Raw genomic sequence first — 20,355 nt, forward strand, 5'->3', positions numbered from 1 at the left:
CCTGCTGAGCAACATTCACTGCTTGCACTGGGTGTCCATTCCAACACCTCCCTCTCTGTCGCAAGTCCTTAACCCCCTCCCTCATCTGTAACTCTACATCTACGAACATACATCTTGCAAAATGCCGTCGAGCGATCAGCAGCAGGCAAACTTTGCACGTCGAGCTTCCAACCCTTTCACTAAGAACCAGGATGCGCCCGGATACTATGACAATGACAACAACGTCTCGAACGATGACCGTGCTCAGCTCCACTCACTCGCACAACACATGCGCAAGCTTAGCATGAGCAACAGCGCTGTCTCTGATGGCCATCTCGATCTCGCCAGCTTGCGCAATGCCAATGCACCATCAGGCAGTGGCAGCAACGGCGCTCTCACGCCAAGGGCCGAAGGTGGATCGCGTTCCGGCGCTCTTGGTATCGTCGGTGGTGCCAAGTATACCCCTCACAGCGGCGATCTTCCCGACCCTGACAAAGCTAACGGACAGGACCAAGACAAAGCCGCTCTACTTCCTGCAAGTTTCGGGAAGGCTTCCAACTTCGACAAGTTGCACAACCAGGCAGATGTCTCGGATGAAGATAAGCAACGCATCCTGCAGCGTGCCCCCGGTGTAGTCCGCACTTACAGCATGGGTCAGCAGAAGCGTCGCCCTCAAAGGATGAATGATGACCCCGTCATCCTCTCGAGACGAATGAGTCACGATGCCGTTCAGGACGCACCGCGTCGCTTCATTGTCGATGTTGAGGAGACCATGCGTCTCGTGCTCGAGCAAGAAGACACCGACGGCAACTTCCAGATCTGCATTACAGACAGTGGTCCCAAAGTCCTCACCCTCGGCACTGCCACCTCCAACGGCTACAAAGGCTTCGACATTCGTGGTACCTACATGCTTTCCAACCTCCTTCAGGAGCTTGCTCTCGCTCGTGAACACGGCCGCAAGCGTATCGTGCTGGACGAGGCTCGCCTCACCGAGAATCCTGTTGATCGTCTCTCGCGAATGATCAGTCAGACCTTCTGGCACAATCTCACTCGTCGCATCGACGGCGATGGACTCGATGCCATTCTCTCCGACCCCAAGAACCGCAGCAAGTCTCAGAACCCTCGCATCTACGTTCCTGCTTCCGAGACTGAAATGCTTCGCTACTACCAGAAAGTCGCCGAGGAGCGCCCTGCCCTCAACCTGACCGTAGAATCGCTTCCCCAGAACATTACCGCAGAGTACACACGAGACCTCAACGACCGTCCTGGTCTGCTTGCCCTTGCCATGCGGGATGACATTGACCCAACCACCGGCGAGAAGCGCGGCCTTAAGGGTATTCCCTTCGTCGTTCCTGGTGCTCGGTTCAACGAGCTCTACAATTGGGACAGTTACTTTATCTCGCTCGGTCTTGTCGTTGACAACATGATCGATCTTGCCAAGGGCACAGTCGATCACTTCATCTTTGAGATCAAGCACTACGGCAAGATCCTCAACGGTAACCGCACTTACTACCTCATGCGTGCTCAGCCTCCCTTCCTCACCGACATGGCGCTTCAGGTCTACTCACGACTCGACCCAGCTAACGAGGCCGACAACAAGGAGTGGCTCCGCAAGGCTATCCAGGCTGCCATCAAGGAGTATCACACAGTGTGGATGAGCAAGTCTCGTTTCGACGATAAGACTTGGCTCAGCCGCTACAGGCCCGAGGGTCTTGGTGTTCCGCCCGAGACAGAAGCTTCCCACTTCACTCATATCCTCCGCCCTTACGCCGCCAAGAACGGGTGCAGTGTCAACGAGTTCACACGCAAGTACAACCACGGCGAGATCAAGGAGCCGGAGCTCGACATCTACTTCATGCATGACCGAGCCGTGCGCGAGTCAGGTCACGACACCACATACCGCTTCGAGCACAAGTGCGCCGATCTCGCCACCATCGACCTCAACGCACTCCTCTACAAGTACGAGGTTGACATTGCCACCGCCATCCGCGAGGTCTTTGATGACCGTCTCGAGCTCGAGGATGACTTCCCTCTCTTCGGTCCTCTCCCTCCTTCGCTGCTCAAGGATGGCAAGGGACCTGCCACGCCACCACGCTCCATCGAGACACCACAAACGAGCGCTGAGTGGTTTGCACGTGCCGCTCACCGTAAGGCGCAGGTCGACAAGTTTCTCTGGAACGACGGCATGGGTCTCTACTTTGACTATGACACTCGACTCGAGGAGCCCATCGTCTATGAGAGTGTCACTGCCTTCTGGGCCATGTGGGCAGGCATGGCCAGCGAGGATCAAGCCGCCAAGCTCGTGCAAAAGTCGCTAAAGCGCTTCGAAGAGCAAGGCGGTCTCGTCTCCGGTACCGAAGACTCTCGCGGAAAGATCTCGATCGACCGTCCCAACCGACAGTGGGACTACCCATATGCCTGGCCACCGCACAACGTGCTCGCTTGGGTCGGTCTCGAGCGTTACGGCTACCTCGAAGAGGCCCGTCGTCTTGCCTACCGTTGGCTCTACATGATGACTCTTGCCTTTGTCGACTTCAACGGTACCGTACCGGAGAAGTTTGATGCCGTCAACCTCTCGCACATGGTCGATGCTGAGTACGGTAACCAGGGTATCGATTTCAAGTGTGTTCCTCGCGAAGGCTTTGGTTGGATGAACTCTAGTTTCCAAGTCGGGTTGACCTTCCTCACTACTCATCAGCGACGTGCTGTTGCCGCCCTTCAACATCCTGATGAGTTCTTCAATGTTCGTCGTCATTGATGTAATCTTTTTCTTCATGACAGCACTTGCGAACTCATTTGATTGATATGATACATGTCGCTTTTCATTGTGAGCCGAGTGTCATTTCTGCATGTCGAGACACTCATTGAGGCAACAGAGCGTCGTCATCGTGTGTGCGAATGGCTTATGGCTCCTGACGCTCCGTCTCGTCCTGCTCGTCCTGGCTGTCGTAGACGAGCGAGATGCGACGTTTGTCGCGAGCACGAGAGCTGCCAGATGCTTCGGCACCTACCTCTTCCTTCACCACGCCAGTCGTCATAATTTCTTCAGGCAGACCTTGCGCATTGATTGTGCTTGATGCAGAATACAGGCGGAGAAACAAAAGGAGGCTGCGCACTAATGTCTGAGCTTCTCAATGAGGCGTAGACAGGCGATGTCGGGAGAAACTTTCTTTTCGTGCCAAATGAAGTCGACAATGCCCCATTGACGGGATTGGATGGCTAGGCGCAGATGTGATTGATCAAGCTGAAAAGGCTGTGAGCCTAGTTGTTGTGGTAGGGTATAGCCAGCAGGAATCAGACGTGATTGTGATTGTGCTGCATCAGCGTCGATGCACGGGCCTGAAACGAGGAGTCGCAGAATCTCGAGGAAACCGTTGCGAATCGCAATCTGCACAGCCAACCCTTCTTTGCGCGCAGGATCCGCGCCGAACAGGAGCAGAAGATGGACAAGGGAGTAAGACCGACGATGAACAGCCATTGCGAGCGGGAAGCCCTGGTGCGAAGATGCATCCGCACCGTACTGGATGATCATTGTGAACATAAGCTGGAGTTCGTCAGCGCTGGGCATGGGACCGATGTCCACGTCGGCATTGGCGGTCTCGTGGCGACGTTTTTTCTTCTTTGGCTGTGTCTGATCAGACGTTGCAGACTCCTGCGCTGATTGCTCCGACGACGGCTTGGCGTCGACGCCTGGGTGATCAATGCGACGGAATAGTCTCTTTGGCAACTGTGGCGACGAAACAGAACCCGTAGGATGAATCGATCGAGGGAGAAAAGCACGCGGGAGCGACGAAGCGGACGCTTCTGGGACCAGCCGGTCAAGAACGGCCGCAGAGCAGATGCCAACCTCCGCCGCGAATGTCACGATGTCGAGGTTTGCCGTGCGGATGGTCTGAACCGTGCAGTCGGTGGCGGATATAGCACTGAAAAAGTCGAACCATGAAGGATTGCGATACTTGTAGAGTGAGGCGAGGCGACTCGTTAATCGCCTGCAAGACTTATGCTTGGCTTGACACGGGTTGTTTGTCGTGTAAGCGATATAGTGATCGACCCACCTACCCAGAACGTAGTCCACCTTCTGCTCGATACTGGCCTGATGACACGCTTGTCGGAAGTAGCGGCAAGTCATTGGAAAGCTGCTTGAGCGTGAGAGGACCAAGACTCTATGGAGAAGTTCGATGGGAAGATCTGGCATTCCAACCTGTCGGCCCTGCGATCGGATCTTGAGTTGGTCAAGAGTTGATGACTCAGGGGACTTTTCCGCAACAAGCTCGGCATCTGCGGGACTTCCTTTGCTCGTAGAAGCTGAGGCAGCGGGATCTTGTTTTGTGTAGCCTAAGATTTGTGACCGGGATGCTCGATGAGCTTTTGGAATCTTGGACTTATCGGGTCCGTAGACAAGAGCATCCACATCACCTGTGGTGTCGGTGAAAAAGAGATCTCGATCGAACGAAGGGATTTGGTGGGAGGCGCGAGCACCTTCGATTCGCTCTGACGCTGCGGGAATGGAAGGAGTTGGCGAGCGAGAGCGCTGCCGCTTTGGGCGATGGTGCCTGTCCGATTCGCATTCGCGTTGCCTGTGGGACCGTTTGTGACGCCGCTTCTTGTGCTTGCCGCTTGAATCGCCTTCATCATTGTGAGAAGGCCGTCTCTTCCGTGTCGAAGTCTGCGAGTCATTCTCGTCGGGTTGGTGGCGTCGTTCCGCACTTGCTGAAGCGGAAGCCGGCGGATTGTAAGAAGAGAATCGCGGCGCCTGGAGCGTCACTGGTATTTTGTTCCGCGAAGCATCGCTACCTTGGTCTGCACTCATCTGGCACTGATGTTGGCAGACCGAGTCGTGATGGTTGTCCTGCAAAAGGCCATGTCCGGACTCGTCCTAAAGAAGAGTGGACCTTCCGCTGCAGGTGTTGGTCTTCGGACCCTTCACAACAAAAAAGTTTGGTGGAAGCGCTTTGGGAATTTTCACCTCCACTTTTGTACCTTTGATAAAGTCTAACAAGAATAAAAGATCAATTAACGGCCGGTAGGAAGAAAATCACGTGAAGCTGCTCTGGACAAGTCACAGAGAGAGAGAGAGAGAGAGAGAGAGAGAGAGAGCGCAACTTCTTCGGTTGCGCAAAAAACGAAAGTTGACTGTGCTGCTCACTTCGCTTTGCAGGAACAATCTGGTCCCTTCGACACACCACCACCGACGCCTTTCGAGATCTTGACCACCTCTTCACTTCCTTTTGAAGGTCTAAAGAATCATCTAGCGCTTAATTAGGACGACTTCAAGCCCGTCTTTGCTCGCTAGTCTTTTCGTACAGATCCGGCTCAACTTGTTGCTATAACCGCACACGAAGAGGTCCACAGACAAAATTCGGCATCAAACACCCTTTTCAAATCAATCACCAGCGAATCAGCCAACATGCGTTTCTACAAGAAGGAATTGCCGGACGTCGAAGAGGTGGTCATGTGCCAGGTGCAGCAGATCGCCGAGATGGGTGCATACGTTAAGCTGCTCGAGTACGATGGTGCCGAGGGTATGATCCTACTTTCCGAACTTTCAAGACGTCGTATCCGATCCATTCAGAAGCTCATCCGTGTCGGCAGGAACGAGGTTGTCGTCGTATTGCGTGTCGACAAGGAGAAGGGGTACATCGATCTTTCCAAACGTCGTGTCTCACCCGAGGATGTCATCAAGTGCGAGGAACAGTTCACCAAATCCAAAGCCGTGCACAGCATCATCGCTCACGTTGCCGGCAAGCTCAACCGCGATGTTGAAGAACTCTACAACGCCATTGTCTTCCCATTGCACGACAAGTACGGCCACGCTTTTGATGCATTCAAGCTCGCCATTCTCGACATGGATAAGACTTTCGAGGGCATCCAGATGGACGATCAGGTGCGCAAGGAGTTGCAAGCCAACATCGCGCGAAGAATGACACCGCAGCCCGTCAAGATTCGTGCCGACGTTGAAGTTACTTGCTTCGGCTACGAAGGCATTGACGCCGTCAAGACGGCACTTCGAGCAGGCGAGGCCGTCTCTACCGAGCAGATCCCTATCAGGATTAAGCTGGTTGCACCACCACTTTACGTTCTCATTACCAACTCGACCGACAAGGTCGGCGGCATTGCATTGATGGAACACGCGCTAGAGAAGATGACTGAGAGCATCCGCGCTGCCGGTGGTGAAATCAACATCAAAATGAAACCCAAGACCGTTTCCGAGACGGAAGACCAGGAGCTCGAGCAGCTAATGGCTCGTGTCGAGAAGGAGAATGCGGAAGTCGAGGGAGACGAGGATTCGGAAGGCGACGAGTAACGAGGTTCTCATCATGTATCAGTACTACACACCACAATGCGATCCCTTCCAGCGTCGATGTTTCTTCTGCCTATCTGATTGCCGTTCGCTGAGACGAAGTACGGCCTTTTCGCAAGATCTTGAGATCGCACTTCAGAAGTGCGCATTCCAGGAAAGTGTGTGTGGAGAAAAAGCGCAGAAAGCGAGTCGATCCACTCGGCCAATTCGCGTCTCTGCCGGAATAAGCGCAACCTCGCCTGGACTCAATCGCACGAAACAACCGAAATTGTATATACATAACACGAAAAAAACCAAGTGGATTGCAGGCAAAGACCCATGGGAGGGCAAATAACGACGAATCAGGCTGCTAATAGTGTTGAAATGTGAACAAGTTTTGTCCCGATAACTGACGATCGGGGAGAGTCTGAGTACGATGTCACTACTGTTTTAGGGCAGAAACATATCTACTTGATTGACTGATCAAACATGGTGAGAGCCTAGAACCATCAGCTCGATATATATACAGCTCACACATAAACTGTCCCACAAATTTACATGTCACCATACATCACTCTAATGCTCAATAGCCATAAATTGTATTGCCACACTGTCTGATATCATCTGAAAGCCCTGCTTCTTCTCTCCAAGACTGTGTAAATGATATTGACATTGACTAAGAAAATTGTGCTATGAAGAAGAGCCAACTTTTTTTTTATTGTGGGACAGTTTATGGAGCACTCCTTGACAACACCTTAGTACTTCATATTCCCTCCTTTGGTCTTCAGAACCACCTTGATGTGGTCTGGCATACTCTCTATTAGTGTCCTACATGTCTCTGGAGTGATCGCTGTCCATTCAGCTTCACATCTCTTGAGCAGTTCATCCCTGGACTTTGCAATTATACTATACCGTGAAAGTCACATTTTGAGATGGTGCTGTCATGGGGCTGGATGCGCAAGAAGCAGGAAGATCCATCAACTCATATGAAGGGAGCGCAGGAATCAAGGAATTGGGCAGATCATAGGATTTGCAGCAGAGTTCACTGAGATCTGTAGTAGAGACAGCTCTATTACAGATCTCACCTAGATCAGCACAAGTGAAGTTGATATCACAAATCCTGCCAGAATCTGCAGTAAGCATGATCATATGGCAGATTCCATGGAGATCAGTGGCAAAGACAGTCATATGGTGAACTTCACATGTGAAGGAGGACCAAGCATTGCCAAGAAGGGGACCGAGCTCAGAAGCATGCAGCTGGTTACCACTCAGGGGGCCACAAGATGAAGACCAGGAGAACCATTGCCAGTGGGAGGAAGAAGAGCTGTGACAAGGACACTGGCAAACAAGTTATGAGGAGGAAGAGCAGTGTCAAGGGAATCGACATCTAGTTCAAAGAAGGACAGATAGGAGGGATGAGGAGGAGGGGCATGTCAGGGGTCTCGCGCCTGAAACCCAGGTCGGTCTGTTGAGATACTCGGTGACTATCAAACTGTGCAACAGCTATTGTCTTGGTATTGGTCTTGATGAGTTAGTTGCTTGGCGACTATCAAGTTGCGCAATGACAGCAGGTGGCATTCATTGTATATACTATCATAGGTTTTGGCTGACCTCTGTGGACACTCCATTCAGGGGTAGCTCAGCACAATCAATATCAATATGTAGGTTATGATGACACCAAGGTCTGGTGTGAGTGTTGATGATGATGAGGTTGATGGTGTTGGTGATAAGGTTGGTGGCATCAACACAAGTGTCCAGTGTGTTGACTGATGCTTGAGGTGATCCCCAGACTGCAGTGGACTACTGCCTTCAGTTCTATCTATATCTGGACTGCTGACCTGCTATGGGCCACCTTCAGATGTCAGGTAGTGGTGATACAACACATGCACTACAATGAGGAGCAACCTTGATAGATTGCTACTATGCTGACTGAAACTAATATATACTTATGCTGAAGTGATAACTAGTTATGATGGGTGTGTAGAGTGGATGAGGATCCACTCAACCTTTGATGATAAGAAAGTATGGTTATATACCTCTTCACAGCTGCTTGCTTGGCACCCCTGTGCCTCTGTGTCAACTCCTTCAACACTGCTCCTCCTCCTTGCTATCCTGCTTGCTTGGCACCCCTGTGCCTCCTGAGTGGTGTTGACTCCTTCGACACTGCTCCTCCTCCTCAGGACCTGCTTGCTGGTTCCTTATACACTGCTCCTTCTCCTTTGACCAGTGATGGTTCCTTTGACTCTTGTCTCTTGAGCCCCTGAGTGGTAACCATCTGCATGCTCCTTGAGCTTGGTCCTCTTCATGGCTGTGCCTGGCCCTCCTTGCATATGGGCCTGGTCCTCCTTTGCATGTGAGTCCATAGGAGTCCATGGTCTCCATGGAGACTGCACTATGACCATGCTCTCTACTGGTATCGACTAGATCTCCGATACCTGTGCTCCTTCCATATGAACCAGTGACCCTCCTGCTTCTTGAGCATTCAGGCCCATGACACTCTACATGCTACTTTTTTACTTACTTACTTACTTGACTCTTAGTTTCGTACCATTGCAATAGCAGTGCTCTTGCAATGACCCTCAAATGTGTGTGTTGTATCACTGTTAGGCATCAACTGTAGGTGGTGTCTACCAGACACTTGCAGTCCAGTTCTCAACTGTAGGCAGTGTTCTTCAACACTTGCGGTCCAGTCCCTTGCTGTAGGCAGTGTTGCTCAACACCTGCAGTCCAGTTATTGTAGGCAGTGACTCACACCTGTGGTCCAGTAACTCCCGTTCTCTGTAGGCGATTAACATATTGTGGTCCAGATGACATCCAAGAGCATTATCAACAGCCATGAAGAGGACCAAGCTCAAGGAGCATGCAGACGGTTACCACTCAGGGGCTCAAGAGACAAGAGTCAAAGGAACCATCACTGGTCAAAGGAGAAGGAGCAGTGTATAAGGAACTGGCAAGCAGGTCCTGAGGAGGAGGAGCAGTGTCGAAGGAGTCAACACAGAGGCACAGGGGTGCCAAGCAAGCAGCTGTGAAGAGGTATATAACCATACTTTCTTATCATCAAAGGTCAAGTGGATCCTCATCCACTCTACACACCCATCATAACTAGTTATCACTTCAGCATAAGTATATATTAGTTCCAGTCAGCATAGTAGCAATCTATCAAGGTTGCTCCTCATTGTAGTGCATGTGTTGTATCACCACTACCTGACATCTGAAGGTGGCCCATAGCAGGTCAGCAGTCCAGATATAGATAGAACTGAAGGCAGTAGTCCACTGCAGTCTGGGGATCACCTCAAGCATCAGTCAACACACTGGACACTTGTGTTGATGCCACCAACCTTATCACCAACACCATCAACCTCATCATCATCAACACTCATGTCATGGGCCTGGATGCTCAAGAAGCAGGAGAGTCATGGGTTCATATGGAAGGAGCACAGGTATCGAAGATCTAGTCGAGATCAGTAGAGAGCGTAGTGCAGTCTCCATGGAGACCATGGACTCCTATGGACTCACATGCAAAGGAGGGCCAAGCACAGCCACGAGGAGGACCAAGCTCAAGGAGCAGGCACAGCCACGAAGAGGACCAAGCTCAAGGAGCATGCAGATGGTTACCACTCAGGGGCTCGAGAGACAAGAGCCAAAGGAACTGTCACTGATCAAAGGAGGAGGAGCAGTGTCGAAGGAGTCGACACCAGGTCATGAGGAGGAGGAGCAGTGTCGAAGGGTTGACATCAGGTCATGAGGAGGAGGAGCAGTGTCGAAGGAGTCGACACAGCTCAAGAGGCACAGGGGTGCCAAGCAGGAGAGGCCCCTGAGCAGTACTCGATGAAGAAGGTACTCTCTGGAGAGAGAGCAGGAGCAGCATCGCTGGCGATGCTGAGAAGAGGTATATAACCATGCTTTCTCATCATCATAGGTCAAGTGGATCCTCATCCACTCTACTCACCATATAACTAGTTATCACTTCAGCATAAGTATACATTAGTTTCAGTCAGCATAGCAGCAATCTATCAAGGTTGCTTCTCATCATAGTGTGTGTGTTGTATCACCACTACCTGACGTCCGAAGGCGCCCATAGCAGGTTAGCAGTCCAGATCAAGATAGAACCGAAGGCAGTAGTCCACTGCGGTCCGGGGATCACTTCAAGCATCAAGTCAACACACTGGACACTCGTGTTGACGCCACCAACCTCATCACCAACACCATCAACCTCATCATCATCAACACTCACACCAGACCTTGGTGTCATCATAACATTGATATTGATTGTGCCGAGCTACCCCTGAACAGAGTGTCCACAGAGGTCAGCCGAAACCTACGATAGTATATACAATGAACGCCACCTGCTGTCACTGCACAACTTGATAGTCACCGATACCGAGACAATAGCTGTCGCACAGTTTGATAGTCACCGAGTATCTCGACAGACCGACCTGGGTTTCAGGCACGAGACCCCTGACAACTCACACCAGACCTTGGTGTCATCATAACCTACATATTGATATTGATTGTGCTGAGCTACCCCTGAATGGAGTGTCCACAGAGGTCAGCCAAAACCTATGATAGTATATACAACAAATGCCACCTGCTGTCATTGCGCAACTTGATAGTCACTGAGCGATGTAGCTCATCGAGACCAATACCAAGACAATAGCTGTCACATAGTTTGATAGTCACTGAGTATCTCGACAGACCGACCTGGGTTTCAGGCGCGAGACCCCTCACACCATGCCCCTTGTCATAACAAGTGAGTGGATGGGCATCCACTCTACACCATATAAACTAGTATTACTTCAAGCATAAAAGTACTCATTAGTTTCAGTCAGCATAGTGGCAATCAATCAGATTGCCTCTCATTGTAGCACATGTGTTGTATCACTGCTCACTGATGTCTGAAGGTGGTTCCTAGCAAACCAGCAGTCTGGATAAAGATAGAACCAAAGGCAGTCATCCACTGTGGTCTGGGGATCACCTCAAGCACTTAGTTGACACACTGGACACTCATGTTGATGCCACCAGCAATCATATTCACACCAGACCTTGGTGTCAGTACAAGTTCACATTGTTATTGATTGTGCTGAGCTACCTCTGGACAGAGTGTCCACAGTGGTCAGTCAAAACCTGCAATAGCAAAACCCTTACTGCAGTTCTGAGCAAGAAAAGTGATAGAGACAGCTCTACTGCATATTTCACCAAGAATCTCAATACCACAAGTGTTGTCACATAACTCGACAGGATCTGTAATAGACGAGACTCTATTACCGATCTCAGGTTTTGGGTGCATGACCGCTGACACCACTGCTGAACTTGACTGTTGGCCTGACAAGCTTGCTGTTGAAGCTGGCATTCTTAATCCAACAGAACTGCTTACCATCCAGTCCAAAGAAGTTGATCTTTGTCTCATCAGACCATACCACATTCTTCCAATCCTCAACAGTCATGTCCTTGTGCTCATTAGCAAATTTGTGATGGGCTTTGTAATGTCTCTTGAGTAGCTTCAGTTTTTTCACTAACCTTCATGCTTTGTAACAACAGTAATGAAGTGCTTTTCTTACTGTGGTTGGGCATGCTTTGACTTGAAACATCTCCTGCAGTGCATGACATGCTTTCCTGACTGTGGAGGTTGAATTGAGCTTGAAATAGTGGTCCAGGAAGCAAACATGACAAGGCTGGAGTTTTCTTGTCTGGCCCCCCTTTGACTTTGGAACATCAGTGGAGGTGCTTTTGCTGATGCAATTCACAGTAGACTTGCTCATACCAAGTTGCTCAGCAACTGAACAGGTAGATTCCCCATTTTGGATGTGAAAGAGTGCCAATCAGTGCCTCTCTGGGGTGGTTTTTGGCATGATGGTATAGATATGATGGTGTCAGACTGGAAGCACTGCTGGATCACTCACAGTCATCTGATTGAGCTGAAACTTTCCATGTCACTACTTTCAATGTGTATGAAGGTGCCCACCAAGTTACATTGCAAGTTTCATTGTAGTCAAAAGCCCACAAGGTCAGGAATGGAGTGGTGTTTCTATTTGGGAGCATGCTCCATAAACTGTCCCACAATAAAAAAAAATCTGGCTCTTCTTCATAGCACAATTTTCTTAGTCAATGTCAAAATCATTTACACAGTCTTGGAGAGAAGAAGCAGGGCTTTCAGATGATATCAGACAGTGTGGCAATACAACTTATGGCTATTGAGCATTAGAGTGATGTATGGTGACATGTAAATTTGTGGGACAGTCTACATGCGAGCTGTACATCTATGTGGCACATGCCAAATGTGGGTGCTTCCTACTTAATGACGATGTCTGACAACGAGCAGGATCGTGTTGTACCCGATCTCTGGTGAGATCGGCTTTGCCCGATCTTTTGCGTATCCGCTTACGTCAACTCGCATCGTCATATTGGATCGTTTCCTTCAGCAAAGAGTACGCCTGGCTGCTGGTGAAGATGATGTAATGAAGAGAGGAAAGGAGAAGCGGAGCGAGTCGATTGTTGAGTTCCAGCCCAGACGGGCACGCCTTCCTGACGATCACGTGATGCACACTTTTTCTCAAGATCATTCAGGGCCTTGCATTCCTTCTCGACCATTCATCACACATCATGCAGCTCGGACGCTGAGCAAAGGTTCTGCGATGAATCAACCAGCTCACGCCGAGCAGCCTGGCGCTGCTCAAATCAACCATACCAACCTGATATTGACGGCGCTTACCGCTGGATCGGGCCTTGCTCTGCTGACGATTGGACTATGGAATGCCATCCTCGTCTTGGCGGTGGCTTTGCTGCTCATCTGCAATCCTTGGGTGCGCACATTGCTCGAGCTGCCTAGCACTGACGGTAAGCGTAGTCTCAGCACCTTTGACCCTGCCCGATATCTTCTATCCTATACCTTCAACGGATCACCTGCGGATCAGAAGGATGCATCCCAGGACGAGTTTGCGGCTAGCACCGATGACGATCCACTCCTACGGACAGACCAGCTTCTTGCGCTGACAGTGATGCCCGATCCACTTCGCGAGAGCAGCCAAATCATGATACGCTTCGTTGTCCGCGACTTTGTTCAAGGATGGTATGACAATCTTACCTTTGCTCATCCCAACTTCCCCATCTCTGCCGAGGCCAACGTCTCTCACACTGCTGCTAGCATCTACCTTCGTTCACGCCAGCTCAAAGCCACCAACACTGCTGCAGAGATCCTGCTCACGGTACAAAGTGTTCTGCTCTCTTCGCTTCGTCGACGTCGTGCTTCCACCCAATACGCTTCAGGCGCTGCCTCCTCGGCGCGCTCCACCTGGCCAAGTACGGCCGCTCGCGTCGACGCTCTTCGTAAAGCGGTTCGCAAGCTCCTCTCACGCAACCTTGCGCACGCAGAACGCTCCAGTCCCATCGTCATGCTCCTTCTCACCGAGATCTTGGCCAAGCAAGCCTGGCAGGTCGTGCAGAACATTGGCGATCCCGACTTTATCAACCAGAAAATCGTCGAATGGGCCGAGCCAGCTTCGGAAACCAGCTTGGAAGGCCAGGCCATCTCGCCAGATGAGCTTGAGCGTCTCAAGTCGCTCGATACTGCTGCTCTCAACGATCAAGCCGCAGAAGCTTTGCAGACTCGATCTGGCGCCACTGAGGAGACCGCTTCAGCAGAACACGCCCACTCTGTGCCATCTGCAGCTGTACCACAACCAAAGCAAGCTTCATCCACTGCGCTATCTACCGCATCTGCCGAGAAAACAGTAGACCCTCGCACCGCGTATGTACCTGCACCGCGAACTACAACTGGCCCGCCCCATCGACCTCGGCCGCGCGTCACGCCGCCGAGGAAGTCCAACAACACAGGTCCGCTCTCAGCACTTGGCGGCTTCGCTACCGGCGCATTGGGCGCTTTGGCGGATGCAGCAGAAAGGGCAGTCGATGTAGTTGGTGGTACTGTGGATGAGTTCGGAAACCTTCTCATGGTCCCGGCGGACCCGTCTTCGCGCAACCAGACCAGCATGAGCAGTAGCGCCAATGGGAGTGCAACATCTTCTCCTCGTAGGCGTCATGCACTTCTCGCCGAGACGGAGCAAGACGGACTTGCTCAGAGCACAACATCCCAAACCAGGAGCGTATCGAACCGGAACACAGACAGCTCGGCGCCCGCATACCACCTCGACATGCCCTCAGGCGTTGATGTGCCACCACTCCCCACCTCACTCAGACAGAGTCTCAGAGACAACAACCAACACTCCGAGCAAACATCAGCGCACACAGCCAACGTACCTCCCAGCTCCAGCACGTCATCGGCCAACATCAACAACGCGCGTGCATTCGAGATCCCCGACACTCCCGAGAGGCGGTCAATGGAGGCGCCTTCAATCGTCGCCCCTGCCCCTGTCTCCGCCGCTCTCAACTTTGCCGCACGCGACAGCTTCTCCATCGATGAGAGCCAAGAAGACCAAGAAGCTTCGCTGGCCGCCATGCACGGTCTTCTCTCTGATCGCACCTCTTCCGCCTACGAAGCATTCGAAAATTTCCTCGAGCAGCCCAACAACCGTTACTGTGCCCCGAGCGAGGGCGAGTCGCTCCTCCGTCTTCATACTCAGCTCAATACTCTAGCCAGCATCATGGAATTCGCAACGCTCGATGAGCAGACCTTCCGCGCCGACGCGAGTACGATCTTGAGCAAGGCTCTGGAGCAGTTGCCGATTACGCTGCCGCCGACCCACGACGGACAGCAGCCAGTGCTGGTCCGCAGGAGCGCGCAGCAAGTGTTGACGAATTTGGAGTGGTGTGCAAACATGGATGTGGTCGAGCCGCTAAGGGAGAATATCATTGCAAGGCTAGTGCAGCTGTACAATGCCTATCTCGCGAGCACTGGTCAGCAGCGAGCGAATTTGAGTCAGCCGCAGAGCGCGCAGTCGAGTCCTAACAAATCTAGATTCGCGGCAGCGTTGCTAAGGACCGACTCGCCAGAGCCAAACCAACTTCGTGCCTTCCTGGACCGCGAGAATCATCCAAGCTTTTCAAGTACGGACTCGGAACGACAAGCTTTCCGCTACGAGCCTCGAAGAAAGACCACAGCACCCACTCCGGGTGTCACGTCGCTGCAGCCAGGAGCACAAACACCGCCTCGTGCGCCTTCTGTCCCGCCTCCACCGGGTGGAGCGCCAGTCATGGGCCCACCAGCGGGCCCGTCAAGACCGATGTCGGTACCTCCTCGAGTGCCCTCTGCGCCACCGAGACCGCAGCAGATGGTGTTTCAGGGAGCAGCTTCTTCCTCGCCCTCACACGTTCAGAGGAGCAGCACCGATCTCTCCCCCACCCAAGCAGAGTTTCATTCCAGCGTTGACAGCATCCGCGGCTCAGCATTAACCAGCACCATCATCAGCGTCACTGATATCAGTGCAAACGCGGAAAGCAACAAATCAGTCGATCTGCGCACCTTCGAGGTGATGATCTCGGTCGAAGGTACTGCCGATGCTGGCAGCTCAATGACGAGTCCGGATGGCTTTGTGCTTGTCAGGCGATGGCACGAATTTGAACAGATGGATATCGAGATTCAGCGCCAGCCACGCTCGAGCAACCCTTTGCCGCGCTTGCCGACAGTCAAGGGGAGAAGGAGTCCAGAGGTCTGTCGCATCCTCGAAGCATACGTGTATGAGCTATTGCTGCCAGGCAATAGAGCGCAACTGGCTAACGTGGCTGGTGCGACGAGGTTCTTTGACAGGACGAGAGCTGGCGCGTCAGCAGAAGACTTGCGCAGGAAGGGTGGTCCAGGCGCGTTCCTCGGTGGCATTGGCAAGGGTATTGTCAGTGGTGTTGGGATGGTCGGAAAGCAGGCAGCCAAAGCAGGTGGCACGGGAATGCAGGCGTTGTCGACCTCGACTTCGACGAGTGTGCGTAATGGAGCTGGCGATGCGAGTGCGGTGTGTGTTCCACCGCTTCAATCTGGCTCGACATCCGAAGCCGCTGCGCGAATGCCAGAGGCTGCAGCTACTCGCTTTGTGCCCAGTTCACCTGTCGTCGATTCTGCTTCGAGCCCCACCTCAACATCTGTCTCTGGCACGAACTCATCTTTACCTTCGCCATCTTGTCGACCACGGGACGGCACCTCCACTAGCCAGCTCCCATCCGGCACTGTACCGCCTACACGCACAGCATCCGAACTTTCCGCTCGGCATCTTGACATGCTTCTTTCTTCTATCTTTGCGGTCGCGGATGAAGCCTTTAATCTTCAAGGTGGCTGGACACTTCGTCGTGGCATGCTTCGTGTGCTCGAACAAGTCGTCCGCACCACCTATGCCTCCTCCATCGTTGCTGGGTTCAACGACTCTGCTGCGGGTCTCAATGTGGACAACTTTGCCAAGTGGATCGCGGCTCTCACCGAGACCATGTGGCCGGACGGACGAAGGTGGGGCTCAGAGATTGGTACTCCGGACGAGAAGAAAGAGCGAACAGAAGAGGAGAAACAGCGGACAGCAGAGAAGGCGAGAGAGATTGTGGTGTCGTATGCTCCAGCACAGGCAGGGTATCTTTTGGGACCAGGAGGTAAAGTAGCATGTATCAAAGCACTAGTAGAGGTGCATGCCACGCTGATGGATCCCATCACAGCATGTGACCTGGGGTTGACGGTCGTTTTGAAGGCGTTAGATATGGCTAGTCGTTGATGATCTCACCCTTTCTGTCAGGCACAGTCTAGACTCAACATCAATGTGAAGTGTGAACATGATGTGATGCGTTATGCTATAGAATTACAATGTTTAATGGGAAAGATGCTTTAGAGTTCTCCAGGAAGCTTCTTCGACCAATGCGAAGCGAACCAATCCTTCATGATTTGGTTCACGTTCTTCGTACCTTCTTCTGATTCCTTGATATCGTCGTTGAGACAGACGTATGTGGTTGGCTTCTTTGTGTCTAGGGTCTTGTCGACAGCTTCTAGCTGTCCAGGGAGACGAGACGCGTATTCCACCTTGTAGAAGGTGGACGGAGTCGAGCCGAGGACGTACTGGTATCGCTGGATGAGTCTTGTACACCACGTCCTAAGAGAAATCTCTTTTGTTCCCTGAGGTTGAGCAAGGATGGAAGAGAGCGAAAAGTCTGTCTCTCTCCACTGCTCTGTGAGAGGAAGGTGAGCACGGGAGCCGAGGCTGTCAAAGTCGGCGGGGACGCGCAAAGTGGCCGTCGAGGGAGGAAGGAAAGCCGAGATACCTGATCGACCCGATACTTTGAGAAGTGCTGCAACGATGCAGTCTCCACACTTGGCCGAAGTGGAAGGTGCGAAGGCAATGCGTTTGAAGAATGCATCTGCACTCTCTTCGTCCTTCTGCGGAGCAAAACACTTGCTGTAGGACAAGCTGCAGACTTTTGGCGACTCGTTGCTGGAAGAGGGCAACCAGGATCGAGCGTGGTTGCGCTTTTGTGTGGTAGCCTCGCTAAGATCAGGATAACCGTTGCGTGTGCACTGCCAAGGCCAACTCCAATCAAGGTAGGATAGTGCGTGGCCATCTTGAGACGAGAACGAGTACTCGGTGTTCTTGGGAGCTGGAACACCTGCTGCTTCGAAGGCTTCCTTGTCTTCGTCTCGCGACTTGCGAACCGGCCTTGTTACCTCGAGATCTTCAAGCCCACGTGAGCCGGAAAGCTCCTCCCACATGGCCTGTTTTGTCTTGCTCGAAAGCTTGCCTCCGATACCACCCCACTTTGCCACAATCCAAGACCACAACAAAGCCTCTCGGTGTCTCTCGATGATGTACCAACTAGCCAAGAAGAAAGCCTGGATCGAAGTCGGCACCTCCTTTTGCGCCCGGAATCTGGCCAGTGTCGTGTTCGAGAATGCTTCTGGGAAAGTCTGTGCAGCCTCCTTCAATAAAGGCAGAGACAAAGATCGCGGATGGTGTGTGATGTACGGCAGAGTACGCATGGGGAAGCGCTGGCCCAGGATCCAAGCTGCACGCTTGATTCCGACTTCTTCACCTGCAGGGTTCCAAAGGCGCTGGAAAGGGTGTTCTGAAGGGCGATAGAAGGAGAAGAAGCGAGTGTCGCTCTTGATGACAGTGCCGAAGAGTGGAGAGGTGAGGTCCGAGACAGAGTTGGGGACCATGGTGAAAAAGTCATCGTTCAGATAGAGAAGCTGGTCGGATGATGCACGAGGCAGGTTGAAGAGTTGAGACTCGACTGCAAGACTGTTGAAGCTAGGAATGGTCTGTTGGCGCCATTGATCAGCATCAGCTGACGAGAGCTGCTTCTTCTCATCAGAAAGTTGCATGGGTCGGAAGTACTCGGCGTCGTGATGCAAGTCAATCTTAGCTTCGGTTCCGTGGAGCGAGGCGTTGAGCCAGTAAGGTACTTGACCGGCCATGATGATTGACTCCTCGCCGCTGCTTTTTCGGCCGTGGTTTGGCAAAGCTGCTAGGGTTTGTTCGGGAAGAGGGTAGGCAGAGGCCATGATATGCATCTTGCCAATGGCTTGGGCACCAAAGGAATGGTAGGCAGATCGCATCGAGTAGAGCAGCTCATTGTGATCAGCATAACGGTGGGCTGCATCGACGTTGATGGGCGAAGAGGGTCTGTAGATGTGTCTAGCCAAGATCTGAGCAGGGTCGCTTCCGTTGACCCAAGCCCAGACGGCGTCGAATTTGAGCCCTTGACTCAAGTCGGTACCTCTACATGCGTCGCCCCAACGGTGTTGAACCACCCATTCTTCGATACATGTGTCGCTCAGGGCATCGTATGCTCTGATGGGCAGGACATCACGTGATGCGACTCCGGGTGAGCGGTCCTCGAACAGGCGGTGTACTGATTCTGCGGCCGGGGTTTGTGCATCAAGCCCTTGCGAGTCGGCGAAAGGAGTCTGCGGGTAGGATGGGGATGCAAGCTGCTTACTGAGAAGGGAGAGTGCTTCTGCTCGTGCTTCTTCTGCCGAGGCTGGCGGTGGGAAGAAAAAGTGTCGGACTGCCGTGTGTAATGCATAGGCAAGAGCTACGAGCAGTATCAGGAATTTGATGTGCCATGAGAGGGATCTACGTCGAGGCCCAGACTTCTTGCCAAAGCCTTTCGACGGACTGGCTGTCACGGGTGAGGATGGCGGATCGGATGGTGACGAGCTGCTGCTATGGCTGCCTTGTGTGCTGACACTGCCGCGCGGTGTGCTTGTTGGCAGGGGCAAGTATTGACGATATCGGTCGGTGAACGAGTCCGTCAGTAGACGGAGGTACCTCAACATGTTGAAGACTGATCCGAGGATGTGTGTATGCTATACAGGGAGGAGGACAGTGTCGTTCAGAGAAATGACCGGTAATATCAGTGATGTATGACGGAGAGGTCTATCAAGAAAGGCTGTCTGTCGTGGTCAGGTAAAGATAGATATCAAGGAAAGGGACCTCAGCTGCGAGACGTCGAGTATGAATAGAGGGGCATAGTAAGAATATGGTATGGTATGAAGGAGACTAAGATGTTCAGATCAACACAGCAGAGGAGGATCATCCTAGACCGTCGGACGAGGACCCTACATACACGGGCCTGACAGTCCCTACTCGAGCAAGGAGGACCACAACAGTCCGGGATGGGGAGAAGCAGAGCCGCAAGTGCGCAGAAGGGAGAGCGTTGACAGGCATCTTCATCGCTTCGCAAGTACCGGTCGGGTCAGAATGGTAGCCATGCTGACAAAAAAAGCAAGACAAGACAGGGCAAGACCTTTGAAGCGGTCGAGAAGCCTGGTGAAATGCCATGAGGCTTGCTGCAAGCGTCATAGGGACAGATCGTGTGAGCAGGACAGTTTCTTGGCATAGGGCTTGCAGTTCGAGCAACGAGGCGGTCTTGGTTCGCTCTACCACCGCAAGAATAGCGTCTCAGAGAGAAGAGACGTCCGGTAACTCAGCATCCGGAATGCAAGCGCCGCACTGTGAGGATAGAGAGAGCAGGACTATTCATGACGCAGGGTATCAAGCGACAAGCGAGTGAAGATGGAACCAAACATGTGATGGTCGCTGACAAGTTTCTAATTCCATCGCTAATTCCAGAGCGAACGCTATAAGCGAATGCTGTAAGCGACGACAGTGAGCTACCAGCGGCTGGCGTGTGTGTGTGTGTGTGTGTGTGGGCTGTATCTAAGCATGCGTTGGGAA

At 52.3% G+C, this 20,355-nt stretch overlaps 5 protein-coding genes across 5 annotated transcripts; 3 read left to right on the forward strand and 2 right to left on the reverse strand.

Annotated features, from left to right (window-relative positions):
* Positions 1-121: 121 nt before the first annotated feature.
* Positions 122-2,737, forward strand: UHO2_02993 (putative Neutral trehalase; the record flags this gene model as incomplete). Its single annotated transcript, XM_041555781.1, has 1 exon — positions 122-2,737. The coding sequence occupies one exon, from the start codon at positions 122-124 to the stop codon at positions 2,735-2,737; it is 2,616 nt and encodes an 871-aa protein (XP_041411715.1).
* A 357-nt stretch (positions 2,738-3,094) lies between these two features.
* On the reverse strand, positions 3,095-4,789 carry UHO2_02994 (uncharacterized protein; the record flags this gene model as incomplete). The annotated part of the gene is made up of 1 exon (XM_041555782.1): positions 3,095-4,789. The coding sequence occupies one exon, from the start codon at positions 4,787-4,789 to the stop codon at positions 3,095-3,097; it is 1,695 nt and encodes a 564-aa protein (XP_041411716.1).
* Positions 4,790-5,386: 597 nt separating this feature from the next.
* Positions 5,387-6,283, forward strand: UHO2_02995 (putative SUI2 - translation initiation factor eIF-2 alpha chain; the record flags this gene model as incomplete). The annotated part of the gene is made up of 1 exon (XM_041555783.1): positions 5,387-6,283. The coding sequence occupies one exon, from the start codon at positions 5,387-5,389 to the stop codon at positions 6,281-6,283; it is 897 nt and encodes a 298-aa protein (XP_041411717.1).
* A 6,608-nt stretch (positions 6,284-12,891) lies between these two features.
* Positions 12,892-16,899, forward strand: UHO2_02996 (uncharacterized protein; the record flags this gene model as incomplete). Its single annotated transcript, XM_041555784.1, has 1 exon — positions 12,892-16,899. The coding sequence occupies one exon, from the start codon at positions 12,892-12,894 to the stop codon at positions 16,897-16,899; it is 4,008 nt and encodes a 1,335-aa protein (XP_041411718.1).
* A 110-nt stretch (positions 16,900-17,009) lies between these two features.
* UHO2_02997 (uncharacterized protein) lies at positions 17,010-19,454 on the reverse strand (the record flags this gene model as incomplete). The annotated part of the gene is made up of 1 exon (XM_041555785.1): positions 17,010-19,454. One exon carries the CDS (start codon positions 19,452-19,454, stop codon positions 17,010-17,012), a length of 2,445 nt encoding a protein of 814 aa, XP_041411719.1.
* Between the last annotated feature and the right edge of the window lie 901 nt (positions 19,455-20,355).

Source organism: Ustilago hordei (assembly GCF_900519145.1).
Source record: "Ustilago hordei strain Uho2 genome assembly, contig: UHO2_contig_04, whole genome shotgun sequence".
NCBI classification, from domain to species: Eukaryota; Fungi; Basidiomycota; class Ustilaginomycetes; order Ustilaginales; family Ustilaginaceae; genus Ustilago; species Ustilago hordei.